This window comes from Tupaia chinensis, unplaced genomic scaffold (assembly GCF_000334495.1).
Source record: "Tupaia chinensis unplaced genomic scaffold, TupChi_1.0 Scaffold000605_1, whole genome shotgun sequence".
Taxonomy (NCBI): domain Eukaryota; kingdom Metazoa; phylum Chordata; class Mammalia; order Scandentia; family Tupaiidae; genus Tupaia; species Tupaia belangeri.
Window position 1 is genome coordinate 2,601,206 of NW_006160123.1, and position 17,209 is coordinate 2,618,414.

General features: G+C 49.5%; 1 protein-coding gene across 1 annotated transcript; it reads right to left on the reverse strand.

The window, feature by feature from the left end:
* Positions 1-587: 587 nt before the first annotated feature.
* On the reverse strand, positions 588-17,091 carry VPS18 (VPS18 core subunit of CORVET and HOPS complexes). The gene is given in 6 exon segments (XM_006158677.3): positions 588-2,023; positions 5,638-6,208; positions 6,210-7,506; positions 7,647-7,738; positions 14,679-14,820; positions 16,674-17,091. Coding segments are annotated over 6 exon segments (2,919 nt in total). The 5' UTR covers positions 16,765-17,091; the 3' UTR covers positions 588-1,297.
* Between the last annotated feature and the right edge of the window lie 118 nt (positions 17,092-17,209).

Consider the following 17,209-nt stretch of genomic DNA (forward strand, 5'->3'; position numbering starts at 1 on the left):
CAAGCTGGCAGGTAGCATGGTGGTTAAGGGCGCTGGACTCCCACAGGGCCGACAAAGTCCCGGACCTGGTGGCTTGAGTTCTCACTTCCCCTCTCTTTCTCTGTCCCTCTCTAGTCAAATTATAATTAACTAATTAAGTTAAATAAAATAATTCTTAAAAAAAAAAAAAAAAAATTTTAAAAAAAAAAAAAAAAAAGACAAGGTAGTCAGAGCCCAGCCTGCAGGAGGTAGGGAGACAAGAGCTCCAAACTGGGAGAGGGGGCAAGCAACATTTAGCCTGTGTAAGGGTTGCTGGAGGGAGGATGAGTGAAGACTGGGAACCACGGTTAGGCAGTGGAGACGCCCCCCAGATTCTCAATTCTCAGGGCAATTGCAGAGGGAACAGAGGGTGCAAGCACTAATGGAATGACTCAGGACCCCTAGTTCCAAGAGTGTGAAGGATTCTATGGGGGAGCAGCACCACCTGCTGGCCGAAGGGAAGAACTGCACCTGCACCATGACATCAATAAAACAGGGTGTAACCCCTGAGCCCTGAACTGAGACTGGGTGGAGGGGGACAAGGAAGCAAGCAGAATCTGGGAAGATGATCCCATCTCACCTCTAGGTGAGGGACTGTCTGTCAAGGTTTCAGGCTTGCAGGGCCCTGGCAGCCTTCCTGAGGCTCCCCAGCCCCTCCTGGCAATTGCTCACCACTCGGCACAGCAACCAACCCATTGACTCCAGAGTCACCAGTGCAGCGCAGTTTAATGCCCTCCAACCCGACAGGGCCTCCCTGTCCTCCCAGAGGCCCTCGGCCCTCGGGTACCCCTCTCCTCATACTGGAGCCCAGACAGTGTGCACAAGCACAGCCTACCATAGCACCATCTTTCCCACCCACTGCTCTGGATGCGGTCACTCCTGAGACACCCAGGGGCAGATAGAGGAGAGGGCTTCCTCTGAGGGGGAAGAGCTAGCAGTGAGGCCAGACAGTGAAGGAGGAAGAGTAGAGCTGAGTCAAGAAGGTGAACAGGAGTGATAAGGACAAAGAGCTACCAGAGGCAGGAGGCAGAAATGGCTTCTCCAGGCTAAGGCTCACTACTGAGAGGCAGGCGGACGGCTGCAGCTCTCAGGCGGGTCTGAAGACCGCACTGGAAGCTTGCAGAACATTTGCCTGAGACCTCGCGGGCAAACAGCTCTAACCCCACCGCCCCCAGCATAGTCACAGCCCAGTGATAGCAGGACCACGGCACAGGCTGTGGGCTCCCCAATAGGTGTGGCTGCTCCCCACTGCCTGCCCACCCATTAGGGACTGCATCTCCTAGAGCCAACTGAGGTGCTCTTCCTCGTAGCGCTGGGGGTCGATGAAGGGTCGGTCAATGGAGCGGATCATCAGCTCCCCACAGTACACACACTCGGCGGCCACCAGTTCATCCAGGTCGGCCTTGAGCTGTTCCCGGCTGGGCCCCCCAGTAGGGCCCCCGCCCTCAGCTTCCTTGGCCCTGGCAGAGCCCTTGGTGGGGGGCGGGGCAGCCCCCAGCTTTCGCTGCAGCTCCTCCAGCCGGGCCTGCTTGTAGGCGGGCAGGCCGGGCCGCACGGCCTGCAGCAGGCAGTCAGCATGGAACATGTGGCCACAGAGGAAGAGGTAAAAAGGGCGGTTGAGGAGGGGGAAGTCGCAGGTGGCACATTTGTCCTGGGGCTCCACAGTGCCGTAGCGGCCTCGCAGCTCCTGCAGGTCTCGCCGGATGCGCTGGGCGCTGGCAGTGGCCTCTTCCATCTCACGCTGCAGCTCCTGGATGTGGTGGTTGTAGGCCTTGAGCGAGCTGCAGATCGCCTCCTTGAAGTGGTCGATGGTGACGAAGTCGGGGAAGAAGGGCAGCACGTCCTCGATCTTGAGCAAGGGGCAGCTGGCCAGGCAGGCCATGGCCGTCTGCACGTCTTCCTCCTCCTGCACCACGTGCCTTGCGATCTTCAGCCACAGCTTCTTGCGCAGTTCCTCGTCCTCCTCGGGCAGGTCTGCACACTGCTTGGCCAGGTCCACATCCACCTGTGGGGAAACCGTGGCCGGTCAAGCTCCTCCCTGCCCAGCTTAGAGACTAGGGGAGAAACCTGGGCCAGAGGAGAGGCCCGGAGCAGGTTCCCCACACTCCTAGCAGCAAGGGGGCCAGGAGAGGAACCTATGCCTAATGGTCCTGTCCCTGTCACAGCCATCTAAAAGCTACTTGTGGCAGGGTGCGATTTTAGCGCATGTAAAAATTTCTGGGAAACACATTCCAAATACAGATTGGTGATCCCATCCCCAGACATTCTTATTCAGTCAGGCCCGAGCTCAGGCCCAGGAACGGGCATGTTAAGGCATGTTAAACAGCACTTCAGGTGATCCGAAGGCAGGTGACAATTCACAATTTGAGAAATAGTTACTTGACACCTTCTTCTGTGATCGGCCTTCCCCTTCCACTATCACGTACCTTCCACGCACTCCTCTAAGCTTTTGCATGCAGATGTTCCTCCACTTACAAAGAAGTGACACTAGTAAACCCACCCTAAGCTGAAACACTGGTGAGTTGAAATGCATTTAATACGCTGTCTCGGTGAGTGATCTGTGGCTGACTGGGGCTGTGGCTTGCTCTTGCCCAGGATGACAAGATTGCATCCTATTACAAATCACTAGCTTCGGAAAAAACGAAATTCTAAATTCTAAATACGGTTTCTAATAAACACATATTTCTCTCAAACCATCCTGAAGTTCAACAACCAGGGCCAGCCTATGGCCTGTGGTTAAGGGAGCCAGATCCCACATGGCCAACCAGGCAGTTTGAATTCCAGCCTCGGTGGCTTGAAAAACACACTGGGTGCATGTGCATGCATGCTCCGAATCCAGACAGGGTTGTGAGCTGGAGAAAGGACTGTGATGTGACCATGTCACCCTCTCTCTCTGGCAAGTACATGTGCTGACAAATTTTTTAAAATTACACATTTAGGGGACCAGCAGGTGGCGTTGTGGTTAAGGTGCTGGACACTCCCACATGGCCAACCACAGTTCGAGTCCTGGACCTGGCGACTTCTTTTCTCCCTTTCTCTCTCTCTCTCTGTGTGTCTCTCTCTGGTCAAATTAAAATAAATGAATGAAGGGGCCGGCAGGTGGCATGGTAGTTAAAGGCGCTGGATTCCCACATGGCCGACCTTGGTTCGAGTCCTGGACCTGGTGGCTTGCTTTCTCACTCTCTCTCCCTCTCTCTCTCTCACTCTGTCCCTCTCTGGTCAAATTGAAATAAACAAATGAATAAATAATAAATAAAGTTAAATAAAATAATTATTTAAAAAATAAATGAATGAATAAATAAAATTAAATAATTTTTAAAAAAAATTACACATTTAAAAATCAAAAAAAGAATAAGCCAGCAGGTGGCATGGTAGTTAAGGTACTGGATCCCAATGGTCGACTCTGCGGTTCAAGTGCTGAACCTGGTGACCTGAAAAACATGCTGGGTGCGTTGTACCCAAAATCCTGAGAGGAGGATGAAGGAGACAGGAATGCAGTGCGACTGGTCCCTAATTTTTTTTTTTAAGTATTGTATATGGAACCAGCAGATGGCATAATGGTTACATCACTGGACTCCCATGTAATCAGCCACAGTTTGCATTGTGAACCTGGTGGCTTAAAGTTCACACCGGGCATATATGCATGCATGCCCAATGTCCTGAGAGGAGAATGGAGAAGGGAATGCAGAGTGGCCATCCCCTCTAGGGGGGGTGATTTCTTGCTTTCTATCTCTCTGTCTCTCTCTATCTCTCTGGCACGCGCAAGTGCCCGATAGCAAAAATCTCTCTAAATAAACCCCTGGTACCTATATATATATATATATATATTTTTTTTTTGTGAATGTTTTTGACCTAACATATTCCAAGAGCAGGCAAAGTCCAGCGACATAGCCATTACGCTAACTGCTGGTTCCCAACTTTTTAAAAAAAGGGTTACTATAGAACACTTAATGTTGGGGCCGGCAAGTGGCATGGTGGTTAAAGGTGCTGGACTCCCACATGGCCGACTACGGTTCAAGTCTTGGACCTGGTGGTTTGCTTTCTCACTTCCTCTCTCTGTCTCTCTCTCTCTGTCTCTCTCTGAGCAAACTGGAAAATAATAATGATAATAATAATAAAGTTAAAATAAAATAATTCTTTTAAAAAAGAACACTTAATGTTTAGCTGCGCTTGCTACTGAAAGTCTTTAACTTAAGATCTTTAGTGAATCAATAAAATGTGAAAAAAGAAGGCATGGAAAACAACTGTACATACTAGAGATAGGGTGGGAGAAGGGGGAGAGTTGGCAGAGGGTGAGAGGTAGGGAATCAAGGAGGGCGGAAAAGCAAAATACATAAGAAACAAGAAATACACAATTATTTGATAATGATAACGTGTAGGGTAATATCCTTGATTGAGCCAATATACAATGTATACTGGATGGAAAATCTCATTTTGCAGACTGTATTGATGTACAGTGAATGACTGCAAATAAATAAATAAATAAATAGAATTAAACTACAAAAAAGAGAAAAACACTTAATGTTCAGTGAAGTAAGCCAGACTATGAGAGACAAACACTTCATATACCCACTCAATATAGAGCTAATGTTTGCACTCTGTGGTAAATGGAAAGCTCCAGAGAGATAGTCACAGGGATGACAAGTGTAGATACCAGAGACTGTATGGGAGGGGAGTGAGTAGTAGAGGGTGGAAGACAGGGTCTGAAGAAATAAACACTTTAAATAGACACAAGACTGTAACATTAAAACTCACAGTGGGTACAAGCATGCTTGACAAGATCCCAGAAGGAGAATGGAGAAGGGATTACTGCGTGGCCATCCCCCCTGTGGGTGAGTGGGAGTGATTTCTGGCTTTCTGTCTCTGTCTTTCTGGTGAGTATACACACCCTCTAGTAAAAATTCCTCTTAAGGGCCACCAGATGGCATGATGGATTCCCACAAGGCTAGTGGTTCAAGTCCGGGACCTGGTGGCTTGCTTTCTCACTCTCCCCACCCCTGCTCAATCCCTCTCTATCAAATGAAAAATAAATAAATAAATAAAGTTAAATGAAATAATTCTTTTTAAAAATTCTCTTAAAAATTTTATATTTATTATTACTATTATTATTTTAAATTTGCTATAGGCTATGTGCACTCACAAGAGGGAATGAGACAGAGCAGGGTGGGGCGAGAGTGAGAAATTAGCCCCCAGGGAGGATGGCCACATTGCGATCCCTTTTCCTCCATTCTTCTCTTGGGATTTTGGGCACGTACGCACATGCACCGGAGTGATTTTCAAGCCGTGGGGTCCTGAACTCCATCTGCAGTTGGCCACGTGGGAGTCAGTGCCTTAACCATCATGCCGCCTGCTGGCCCTAGAAAGTACTTTGAGAAGTCCTATGAGGCCAAAGTGGTACATTACCCCCAATCTGTGGGTAAATAACCGGAGGCAGAGAGGTTCAGAAAGCAGCTTGGTAAGTGGCAGAATCAGAACTGAAACCCCAACTTCAGAGTCTGTGTTCTCACCCTCTACATGACAGCACCTCTCTGCAAGGGAAGCCCGCACCTTCTAACCATGGCCAGAGCCACCACGGCTCTCCAAGCTCCTGTCCTGACCAGGCAGAACTCACGGGCTTACCTGTAGGGCCAGGTCCACAGCCTCCTCATACAGCTCCAGGACCTTGTAGACATGGACGCAGGCTCGGTGGTGGCCGTGCTCTGCACAGAGCCGCAGCGCGTACTTGAGGTCATAGTGCACGCGGTGTGGGCTGGCCCCTGCCTGCTCCAGGTAGGCCAGCAGCGAGGCGGGCTGGCCACGGGCGTACAGCGACAGCAGGTAGTTGTGGATGGCCTGCTCAGTCTCACCCAGCACGTTCACGCAGAACTCCATGTAGCGGATGGCCTGGCTCACCTGCTGGGCCTCACCACCCTGGCTGTAGTTCACCAGGGCAGGGATGAGCTGCCGGGCATCCAGCCGGCTGCCCAGTTCAATCCAGGCATCTACCAGCTGACGAGGGATGTGCCGGATGAGAATGGGCGAGAACTTGTAGAAGAGTTGGGGGTCCCGGTGGCGTGCCAGCACGGCCAGGGCCTCCTCATAGGCCTCGTGCTGGCAGTGGTAGGCCACCACCCGCTCGTAGTCCTGCATGATCACAGCAAAGTACACCATGTGCTCAGTGTCCCCATGACTGGCCAGCAGCTCGTGGATACGCCCTGCTGGCAAAGAGCCACTCCTTGTGGCGGGGGCTGCTGAGGAAAGCACGGAAGCGGTCCCGCGTCTCCCGGTAGAGGTTCAGGGCCTCCGGGTCGCCCTGCAGAGCCCCCAGCCGGCTCAGGTAGAGTTCCGTCAGCCAGGTGGTCAGCAGTGTGGCCTGGGTACGCTCAGCTGGCTTCAAACCAGTCAGCTTCCGCTGCAGGAACTCGGCCAGGGCCTCCTCCTGGTGGGCCTCCAAGAACTTGAGGGCGATCTCCTCGAAGTAGCTCTGGGTGAGGGCGTAGCAGCGGGCGCTCTCCAGGTAGCGACGTTGGCGGAAGCAGAAATCGGCCTCCCGGGCCAGGACCGTGTCCAAGCAGTCGGGCCGGTCTCGACAATACTCTTTGGCCAGGTCGAAGCGGTTCATGTCCAGGTAGGTGCGCCAGACATCCCGGGCCTCGCGCTGCACGTGGTAGCGGAAGACGGCGCGCTCAGTGTAGGCCCACAGCTGGCCGGTGGACGAGTCCTTCACCATGTGCTTGAGCGGCCCGAACTTCTCCAGGAAGTGATCCCGCAGCACCACCTGCCCCGTCAGCGTGCACACCGCTTCCACCCGATCCGCCAGCAGCAGCAGGAAGTGGAACTGGGTCAGGACGATGGCCAGGGGTGGGCTGGCCCCAGGACCTACCCCCTCTGGGTACTCCCAGACTCGCTCTTCGCTGAGCAGTGAGTCGGGACGCCCACAGTCCAATGCGCCATATAACACGCCGTCCCCCATCATCCAGGCGAAGGCCCGCGGCGCTGAGCGCAGCTTAGGGGTGTAGAAGGCCAACTCGCTGTAGCCCAGGTTGCTGGGAAACTCCCGGAATGGGGGTGGGTGGTCTGTGTAGGCAGCAAAGAGCCCCGAGAAGCCCTGGGCCTCAGCCCCCTCTGCAGCTCGGCCTATGAATTGGAAGAGGCGCTGTCGAGTGGTGGCGATCACAAAGCCTCGCCCATCAGGGCCCCGCTCCGCCTCCAGGGAGCACACCGGCGCGGGACCCCCCTCTTCATTCAGCACATACAACGGGCGGAAGTAGAGATCCGGGGCAGGGCCGAAAAGCCCACCCTCGCTGGCTGAGAGCTCCGCTTCGAAGATCTGGCCGTGGGCGGTACCGACCAGGATGGGCCCGGTGCCGCTCTCGGTGCCCAGCGCCTTGTTCCAGCCCACGCTCTCCACCAGCTGCCCCTTCCAGCGTGCCAGTGGCCTCACCTTCTGTCCGTTACGGTTCACGTAGAGCACCTCGGTGCTGCTCAGAGCAATCAGCAGGTGGGAGCCTGGAGCGGGGACAGAGGGGCACCCCAGAGGATGCTGCCATTCCTGCCCTCGGTTTCCGGCACCCGCCGCCCTAGGATCCTCCCCAGCCCAGGCAGTGGTCGTCCCACAGGCCCCCTTCTCCAACCATGTCTGCACTCACCAGTGTGGTCCAGGAACATCTTGTGCACTTTGGCATCGTCCTTGCGCCCCAGCTCCACTTGGTTGGGTTCATTTGCCTTGCCCAAGTCAATGCTGTGGGGACGAGAGTCCTAGAGTCACTCTAGAGAAGGCCAGATCATTTATAAAAACAGTTACAAAAGTCATGGCCTGGGACCAGCAGTTGGCATAATGGCTATGCTGCTGGACTCCCTTGTAGTTGACCACGGTTAGAGTCCCGTACTGGTGGCTTAAACGCATGCCAGGCGCGTGTGCATGCATGCCCAAGATCCCGAGAGGAGAATGGAGGAGAAGGGATTGCAGCATGGCCATCTCCATGAGGGGTGATTTCTCGCTTTCTGTCTGTCTTCCTCTCTATCTTTCTGGAGAGCCCAGGCATCCTACAGAAAAATCTCTTGGAGAAAAAAAAAAGTTACAGCCTTTCTTCCCTGAAATCTATATACACACAGAATTTTATACACAATCCTAAGGGAACCTTGAAACATACAGAGGGTCCTACTTACAAACTCTCAGCTCAGGACCAGCAAATGGTGTAATGGTTACATTGCTGGACTCCCACGGAGGTTGGAGTTCGAGTCCCAGACCTAGCAGCTTAAAACTCAGGCTGGGCACATGTGTGTGCATGCCGAAAATCTCAAGAAAAGGGGCATCACCCGTGGAGGGTGATTTCTTGTTTTCTGTCTTTCTAGCCAGCACACATTCCCTACTTCAAAAATCTCTAAAAAAGGGGACCAGCAGTTAGCATAATGGCTATGTCGCTGGACTCCCACGTAGTCGACCGCGGTTCGCGTCCCAGACCCGGTGGCTTAAACTCATGCCAGGCGCGTGTGCATGTGTGCCCAAAATCCTGAGAGGAGGATGGAGAAGGGATTGTGGCGTGGCCATCCCCCCTGGGGGGGTGATTTCTCGCTTTCTATCTCTCTGTCTCTCTCTGCCTGGCGAGTGCACGCGCCCTATAGCGAAACCCTCTCCAAAAAAAAAAAACCTCATTCTGGGCACATGTGTGGACATGCCCAAGATCCGAGAAGGGAAGGGATTGCAGTGTGGCCATTCCCCTGGAGGATGATTTCTTGCTTTCTGTCTCCCTGTCTCTCTCTGTTTCTCCAGTGAGCACAAGACCTATAGTAAAAATCTCTCGAAAAACGACTACATGAGACCAATAGCAAAAACCTCTCAAAAAATAAAAGAACCCTCAGCTCTGGGGCCAGCAGGTGAAATAGTGGTTAAGGCGCTGGATTCCCACATGGTCAACTGTGGTTCAAACCCCAGAACCAGCAGCTTGAAACCCACGCGGGGCACGTATGCATGCATGCCCCAAATCCCGAGAAGAGTATGGAAGCGGGGTGAGGCCACACGTGGTGTGGTGGTTAAGGGCGCTGGATTCTCACATGGCCAACGGCAGTTCGACACCTGGAGCTGGCAGCTTGCTTTCTCACTTTCTCTCTCACACTCTGTCCCTCTCTGATCAAATTTAAATAAATAAATAAATCCAAAAAAAAAAAAAGAGTATGGAATAGAAGGGATTGGGGCATGGCGGTGATTTCTTGCTTTCTGTCTCTGTTTCTCCTGTGAGCGCACATACCCTATAGCAAAAAACCTCTCGAAAAAAAGAACTCTCGGCTCTGAGAACTTCCCCACCTCATTTAGAGCAGTCACTAAGGAAGTCTTTCTCTTCTGCTCAAAAGCCCTGCAATGCATCTGGAACAGCCCAGACTGCTGGAGTAAGAAGGGGATAACACAACAGCAACTTTCTGAGCACTTTCTATACACCAAGTACCATGCCAAGAGCTTAGTCAGGTATTATCTCAATCTTTGCAATAATTTGAGGGGCACTTCTATTTAAATAGTTTTCTTATTCAATTCTTTCTTTCCTTCTTTTTTCTTAGTTTGTTATAGGATGTGTGTGCTCATCAGAAAGAGAAAGGGAGAAAAGAAATCGTCCCCCAGGGGGATGGTCACACCACAATCCCTTCTCCTCCATTCTCCTCTTGGGATTTTGGGCATGCACACCTCCTGTGTTTTTCTTTTCTTTTTTTTAAAAATTATTTTATTGAACTTTATTTAAATTATTTTATTGAACTTTATTTTATATTTATTTACTTTTAATTTGACCAAAGAGGGACAGAGAGAGAGGGAAAGTGAGAAAGCAAGTCACCAGGTCTGGGACTCGAACCATGGATGGCCATGTGGGAGTCCAGCACTCTTAACCACCACACCACCTGCTGGCCCCACCTCCTGTGTTTTTCAAGTCACCAAGACTGGGACTCAAGCTGCCATACGGGGTCCAGCTGCCTCAGCTAGCGTGCCACGTTGCTGGCAGTTGATTCACTGTTTTGACCACAGCATACCCTCCCATTTTATGGCCGAGCTGTACCTTCATCACCTGCTTCCTGTTACTGGGTCTTATCCTGGGGCCAGTTCTTTTTCTATCACAAATAACACTACCATCAACCCCCTTACGTCTGTATCAGTGCAAACTTTCCTTTCTACACTTTCTATTCCCCACAGTGGAATGGATGGATCAAAGTTATAGATTTTTAAAAAGAATTATTTATTTTATTTATTATTATTTAAATTGCTATAGGGCACATGCACTCACCAAAGAGAGAAAGAGAGAAAGTAAGAAAGCAAGCTGCCTTAGAACTTAGATCGGCCATATGGGAGTCCTGTGCCTCAACCACCATGCTACCTGCTGGCCCCAAGGTACAGATATTTTTAAATAATTATTTTATTTAACTTTATTTACTTATTTTAATTTGAGTTGAGAGGGACAGAGTGAGAGAGAGAGAGTTAGAGAGAGAGAGAGAAAGTAAGAAACCAAGCCACCAGGCCCAGGACTCGAACCATGGTCAGCCATGTGGGAGTCCAGCGCCCTTAACAACCATGCCACCAGCCAGCTCTCCCAAGGTACAGATTTTTGTTTTTATTATTTTCAGGGGCTGGCAGATGGCGTGTTGGTTGAGAGCGCTGGACTCTCACATGACCGACCGTGGTTTGAGTCTTAGACCTGGTGGCTTGCTTTCTCACTTTCCTTTTCTCTTTCTCTCTCACTCTGTCCCTCCCTGTTGAAATAAAATAAGTGAGTAAGTTAAATAAAACAATTCTTAAAAAAAAATAGAAAAAATTATTTTTAATTGCTGGAGGGTGCATGCACTCACAAGTGTAAGAGAAAGAGAAAGAAAGAGAAAGCACCCCTCAAAGGAGCCTGTCTTGCCACCATCCTTTTTCATCCATTTCTTCATCCCATCGGGATCCTGGGCATGCACACACACACTCACTGGGTATGATTTTTTTTTAAATTTCTTTTCTTTTTTTTTTTTTTTTTTAAAAGGTTTTTGCTATAGGGCATGTGTGCTCACCAGAAAGACAGAGAGAGACAGAGAGATAGAAAGTGAGAAATCACCCCCTGGGAGGATGGCCACACCACAATTGCTTTTCCTCCATTCTCCTCTCTGGATCTTGGGCACACACGCACATGCGCCCAGCGTGAGTTTAAGCCACCAGGTCTCAAACCACGGTTGAGTACATGGGAGTCCAGTGACATAGCCATCACGCTAACTGCTGGTCCCACCAGATTACTTATCTAAAAGATGGTGGCAGGTCAACAAGGTGGTGTGACGGTTAAGGAAAATGGACCCCACGTGGCTGACTCCATAGTTCGGGTCTAGGACAGGGAGGCTTGAAAAACACGCCGGGCATGTACATGCACACCCCAAATCCTGAGAGGACAATGAAGAAGGGATTGCAGTATGGCCATCCTCCATTGTTGGTGATTTCTCACTTTCCCCTCTCTGTTTCCAGCAACCTCACCCACCCTATAGCAAATTAAAAAAAAAAAGAAAGTTTTTCATGCTACCTCATTGAATATGTTATCGTTTAAGCTTTAGAAATGTTGATACTATATTATCTGATACATAAATATGCATACTTGCTTTGTTCATAATAGAAAGGTGTCTGTTACTGTTATCACCATAAAATATCCTTATTTATTTTGTTTTATCTTTTTTCCTTCGTGCTACCTCACCCCTGATAAACACTGTAATTCTTATTTACTTGTTTTTTGCATTTGCCTTGTATATTTTTTCCATTTTAAAATTTTTTTTAGATTTTTGGAGTTTTCTTTTCTTTTTCTTTTTTTTTTTTTTTTTTTTTTGAGTTATTTTTTCTATAGGGGGCCGGTGTTTTCTGAATAATTCTTTTTTTTTTTGAGAGGTTTTTGCTATAGGGTGCGTGAGCTCACCAGACAGACAGAGAGAGAGAGAGACAGAAAGCGAGAAATCACCCCCCAGGGGGGATGGTCACACCGTAATCCCTTCTCCTCCACTCTCCTCTCGGGATTTTGGGCACGCACGCACATGCGTGAGTTCTAAGCCACCGGGTCCAGGATGCGAACCGCGGTCGACTACATGGGAGTCCAGCAACATAGCCATTACGCCAACTGCTGGTTCCCGTAAAATAAAATAATTCTTTTAAAAAAGCACATATAAAGAAAGATGGTGGCAATTTACACTCTTGCCAACAAAGTACTAAAGTCCATTTCCCATTTCCCTGCATCTTCACCAGCACCGTTTACTTTTGCCAGTCTGATAGATTTTTTTTAGAGGTTTTTTTTTTTGTTTCCTTTCTTTCTTTTTTGGAGAGGTTTTTGCTACAGGGTGTGTGTGCTCACCAGAGAGACAGAGAGACAAAAAGCAAGAAATCACCCCCCGGGGGGATGGCCATGCTGCAATCCTTTCTCCTCCATTCTCCTCTCGGGATCTTGGGCACACACACACACGCGCCCGGCATGAGTTTTAAGCCACCTGGTCCAGGACTCGAACTGCAGTCGACTACATGGGAGTTCAGTGACATAGCCATTATGCTAACTGCTGGCCCCTTAGAAGCTATTTTAATTCATATTTGAGAGGTTGAAGATACTTTCATGTTTATTGTTCTTTTTCTATAAATTGCCTAATTGTTTTTTTTTTTTAAATAATTATTTTACTTAACTTTATTTATTTAAAATTTGACCAGAGAGGGCCAGAGCGAGGGGGCTGAGGGAGAGTGAGAAAGTAAGTCGCCAGGTCCGGGACTCAAACCGCGGTTGGCCATGTAGGAGTCCAGTGCCCTTAATTACCCTTCTTTTTTTTTTTTTTTTAAAGAGATTTTTTTGCTATAGAGCATATGTGCTCACTGGAGAGACACAGAGAGAAACAAAGAGGCAGAAAGCAAGAAATCATCCCCTGGGGGGATAGCCATGCTGCAATCCCTTCTCTATTCTCCTCTTGGGATTTTGGGCACACGGTGTGAGTTTAAGCCTACTGGTCTGAGACTTGAACCTCAGTGAATAAAGTGGGAGTCCACCAATGTAACAATTACACCATCTGCTGGTCTCACCTGTTTATATTCTTTATGCTCCCTTTCCCACTGAATAGTTTTTTTTCTTATAAATGTGTAGAGTTTTTTGTTTTGTTTTGTTTTTTTTTTAAAGGGATGTAAATCTTGTTGCTGGAGTGAAACAAACATTATTTTCCCATCATCTTTTGTTTTGACCTCATTCCTAGTGCATTTTGTTTTGTAGTAACAATTATTATGTAGCCAGACATATTTTTTTCCTTGAAGGAGAAAGCTTTCATTTTCTAGCTTGAGTAAGGTCTCTGTTTAGCCTGAAAGCATCAAAATTTATTAAATATTCATGGGACCAGCAGATGGCATAATGGTTGTTGCTGGACTCCCACGTAGTTGACTGTGATTCAAGTCCTGGACCTGGCAGCTTAAAAACTCATGCCCAGGGTGTGTATGTATACATGGCTAAAATTCTGAAAGGAGATTGGAAGAGAAGGGACTGCGGTGTGGCCATCCACCCGGGAGTGATTTCTCACTTTCTGTCTCTCTGTCTCTCCCTTTCTGGCAAGTATACACGCCAAAATCTACAGCAAAAATCTCTCTCTCCAAAAAAAAAAAAAGTATATTCTGGACCAGCAGTTGGTGTAATGGCTATGTTGCTGGACTCCCATGTAGTCAACCGTGGTTCGAGTCCTGGAACCGGTGACTTAAACTCATGCCGGGCATGTGTGCTTGTGTGCCCAAATCCTGAGAGGAGAATGGAGGAGAAGGAATTATGGCATGGTCATCCCCCTTGGGGAGGTGATTTCTAGCTCTCTATCTCTGTCTTTCTGGTGAGCTCATGCACCCTATAGCAAAAAGCTCTCCAAAAATAAATAAATAAATAAATATTACATCTAAACTGTATTTTTGAGACAGACAGATAAACAGTTTGCTGAGACCTCTGTCATGCATTACTTCCCTTTACGGCAGATATATTCCAGGACTCTAGACAGTTCCAGTGTGAGAAGAGGGTGAGCTCATGCACCCTATAGCAAAAAACTCTCCAAAAATAAATAAATAAATAAATATTACATCTAAAATGTATTTTTGAGACAGACAGATAAACAGTTTGCTGACACCTCTGTCATGCATTACTTCCCTTTACGGCAGATATATTCCAGGACTCTAGACAGTTCCAACGATCTATGTGATTAACCTGTAAGCTGCTACTACCTTTAAGAGATGAAAGAATTTTTTTCAAAACTTTGCTATAGGGTATTTGTGCTCTCAGGAAAGGGACAGGGAAAGTGAGAAAGCACTCCAGGGGCATGACCACACCCATCTCTCTCCTCCGCTCTCCTCTCAGGATTTTGGGCACACACACGCATGTGCCCAGTGGGTCTGAGACTTGAACCACACTGCTGGCCATGTGAGATCCAGCTGCTTTAACCACCAGTCACTGGCTGGCCCCAAGTAATATGTTTAGAGATTAAGTGACTTGCTCAACATTCCACAGCTGGTAAGTGGTATAGCTAGGATATTAATCCAGGTCTAAGTCTTAACTACTATGCTATATTTGGGAAAGGATAAGTATTACCGACAATCCCACTGCTTTACTTGCCCAGCGCGGAGGAAAGGCCCCGGTCATTTGAAAGTTCCCAAATCCCCACTCACTCCCACCTCCTAAGCCTTTCGGACCCTTGGTTACCGGAGCAGTGTATCCTTGCCCAGGCTCATGCAGAGCTGATTGCAGGAGACCACAAGACTGGTGATACGTTCAGAAGGGGTATAGTCAATCCGCTGCTTCGTGAAGATGGGCACGTCCTTCTCCAGCTGGGCATTCACATACCCTACCATGAGAAGTGAAGAAATGATTAGCCATGGAAGAGACACAGCAAGGGCAAGGAGAGGCAAAACAAAACAAAATTAAGCAAAACAGGGACCAGTGGATGGCATAATGGCTGGTTGCTGGACTCCCATGTAGTCGACCATGGTTCGAGTCCCAGACCTGGTGGCTTAAACTCATGCTGGGCACGTGTGCGTGCGTGCCCAAGATCCTGAGAGGAGAATGGAGAAGGGATTGTGGCGTGGCTATCCCCCTTGGAAGGGATTGTGGTGTGGCTATCCCCCCTGGGGGTGTGATTTCTCACTTTCTGTCTCTCTGGCAAGTGCATGCACCCTACAGCAAAAACCTTTCAAAAAAATAAATAAATAAAAAGCTCAGGACAAAGAGAAAATAAAATAAAAAACCAAAACCTGCTCCTTTCCACTTTCTTCCACCCAGGATTTGGTTAACAAGCAGTTTGCTGGTGATCTCCACATTAGGGTCTTGGACTTTTCTCACACTTCTGACAGCAGTAAGGAATTGATTCTCTGTTCTACTTTCTAAGTTTTTGCCTCAGGGTGTGTGTGCTTACCAGGGAGACGGACAGAGGGAGAATCACCCCCCCCCACACACACACACAGAGGATATGATCACACCATAATCCCTTCTCCATTTCTGCATCCTGTTGTAATTAGGAACATGCACACACACATGCGCTCACTGTGTTTCGTCCTTTTCAAAAAATATTTGCTATAGGAAGCATGAGCTCACTGGAGTCAGATGGAGAGACAGCGAAAAAGTACCCTCCCGAGGGGGAGACCATGCCGCAATCCTTTCTCATCCATGTTCCTCTTGGGATTTTGGGTATACACACACACACACATGTGCCTGGTGTGTTTTTCAGTGCTGCTGGCTTTGGGACTTGAAGTGTGTGCTTGGCCATGTGGGATTTCAGTCGCCCCAACCACCATGCACTGGTTGGCTCCATTCACAATATGTGTTTCAAGCCACCTGGTCTAGGACTTGAACCACAGGGTTGGCCTTGTAGGATGCGGCTGCCTTAACCACTAGGCCACAGAGCTGCCAGGGAGTTGATTCTTTGAATTCTTGAGATGCTGTTACAGAATGATGCACCTGCTTCAGTAGTAATGGAGTCCAGCGCTATGGAGGGTGGTTTGGGCATTCTCCCCAGCAGCCTGTGACCCAGCAATCCCAGCCTACTAAAGCACTCTGGCTCCAGCCTCTCCCGGCTCCCTGCCCTAATGAGACTTAGTGAAGTGTGAGAAGAATGAGAGCAGAGGGGGCCCTGGGGAGCCATTCCAACCAGTGACGTTAACAGCAGTTCTCTCTCTAGTCTACCTCCACTCAAAATGCACTAGCACTCTGCCAACTTTGCACTACTTTCTACAGACATTTCTAGTCAAGGCCCCAAATACCTCATCTCCATTTCTCCTTGTTCAATGACAAAATTCCCTCTAGGACCATCCCCCCTTCCCTTTTCAACATCCTCCTCCCACCTCCAGAAGAGGCCTGGTGGGAAAAAGCACAGAATCGGGCATCAGGGCATGCCTGGAGACTATTCTCACTTCTCCCAACGGCCCAAGTGCGGTCTTGCGGTCAAGCACTTCCTCATCTGGACCCCAGTTCCTGCTTAGAAGGACCCTAGCGTAGGGCCTGGAACACGGGGCTGCTCTCCTGGCTCTTTCAAGCTTCAACCATGCACAACTGGGCGCCAAGAAAGCCTGAGGCGAATCGGGGCCTACATGCGGAATGCACGTCCCGTAGGTTGAACCCGAGCTCTTGCAGTTGCCCTTCCCGCTCTCTTCCTGCAGGTACTTGGAGAGCCGAAAGGGGCAGTGGGGCTCTCCCTTTCCTTACCCGAGTGGGGGATGCCCACGCTAGGGCAGCCGGGCTGCAAGGCGGCGGAGCGAGACAGTGAGTCCTCGTACTCATCCAGGATGGACGCCATGGTGCCCGGCCTCTGAGCCCTTCACCAGGGGCCCGAGGATCACAACAGGGTTCCCCTCTGAATCCCCGTCGCCCCGGATTGAGAGCTGTGACTGTCCAGTCTCTGACAGATCCTCAGAACCTGCCGCCGCTTCTAAAGTGATGATCTCGCTCTCACCTTACAGAGCATGAAGATCGAGGAGCCGCCCCCCCTAAAATCTGGCCCAATTCTGCACCCCACTCCCGCCCACAAGAGATCACCGGCTCCTTCAGTTGATCCCAGGTGATCCCAACCTCGCCCCGGCAGCTCAGCTGACTCCCGCCCCCGTGACGCGCGCCTATAACGTAACTTCCGGGTTCTCAGGTCCCTACGTACGCTCCGCAGAACGGCGCCCGAGGGCCCCTGGGAGGTGCGGCCAGGGCTGCGGGGCGTGGCGGGGGCGTGGCGTGGCGTGGCGTGGCGGGGG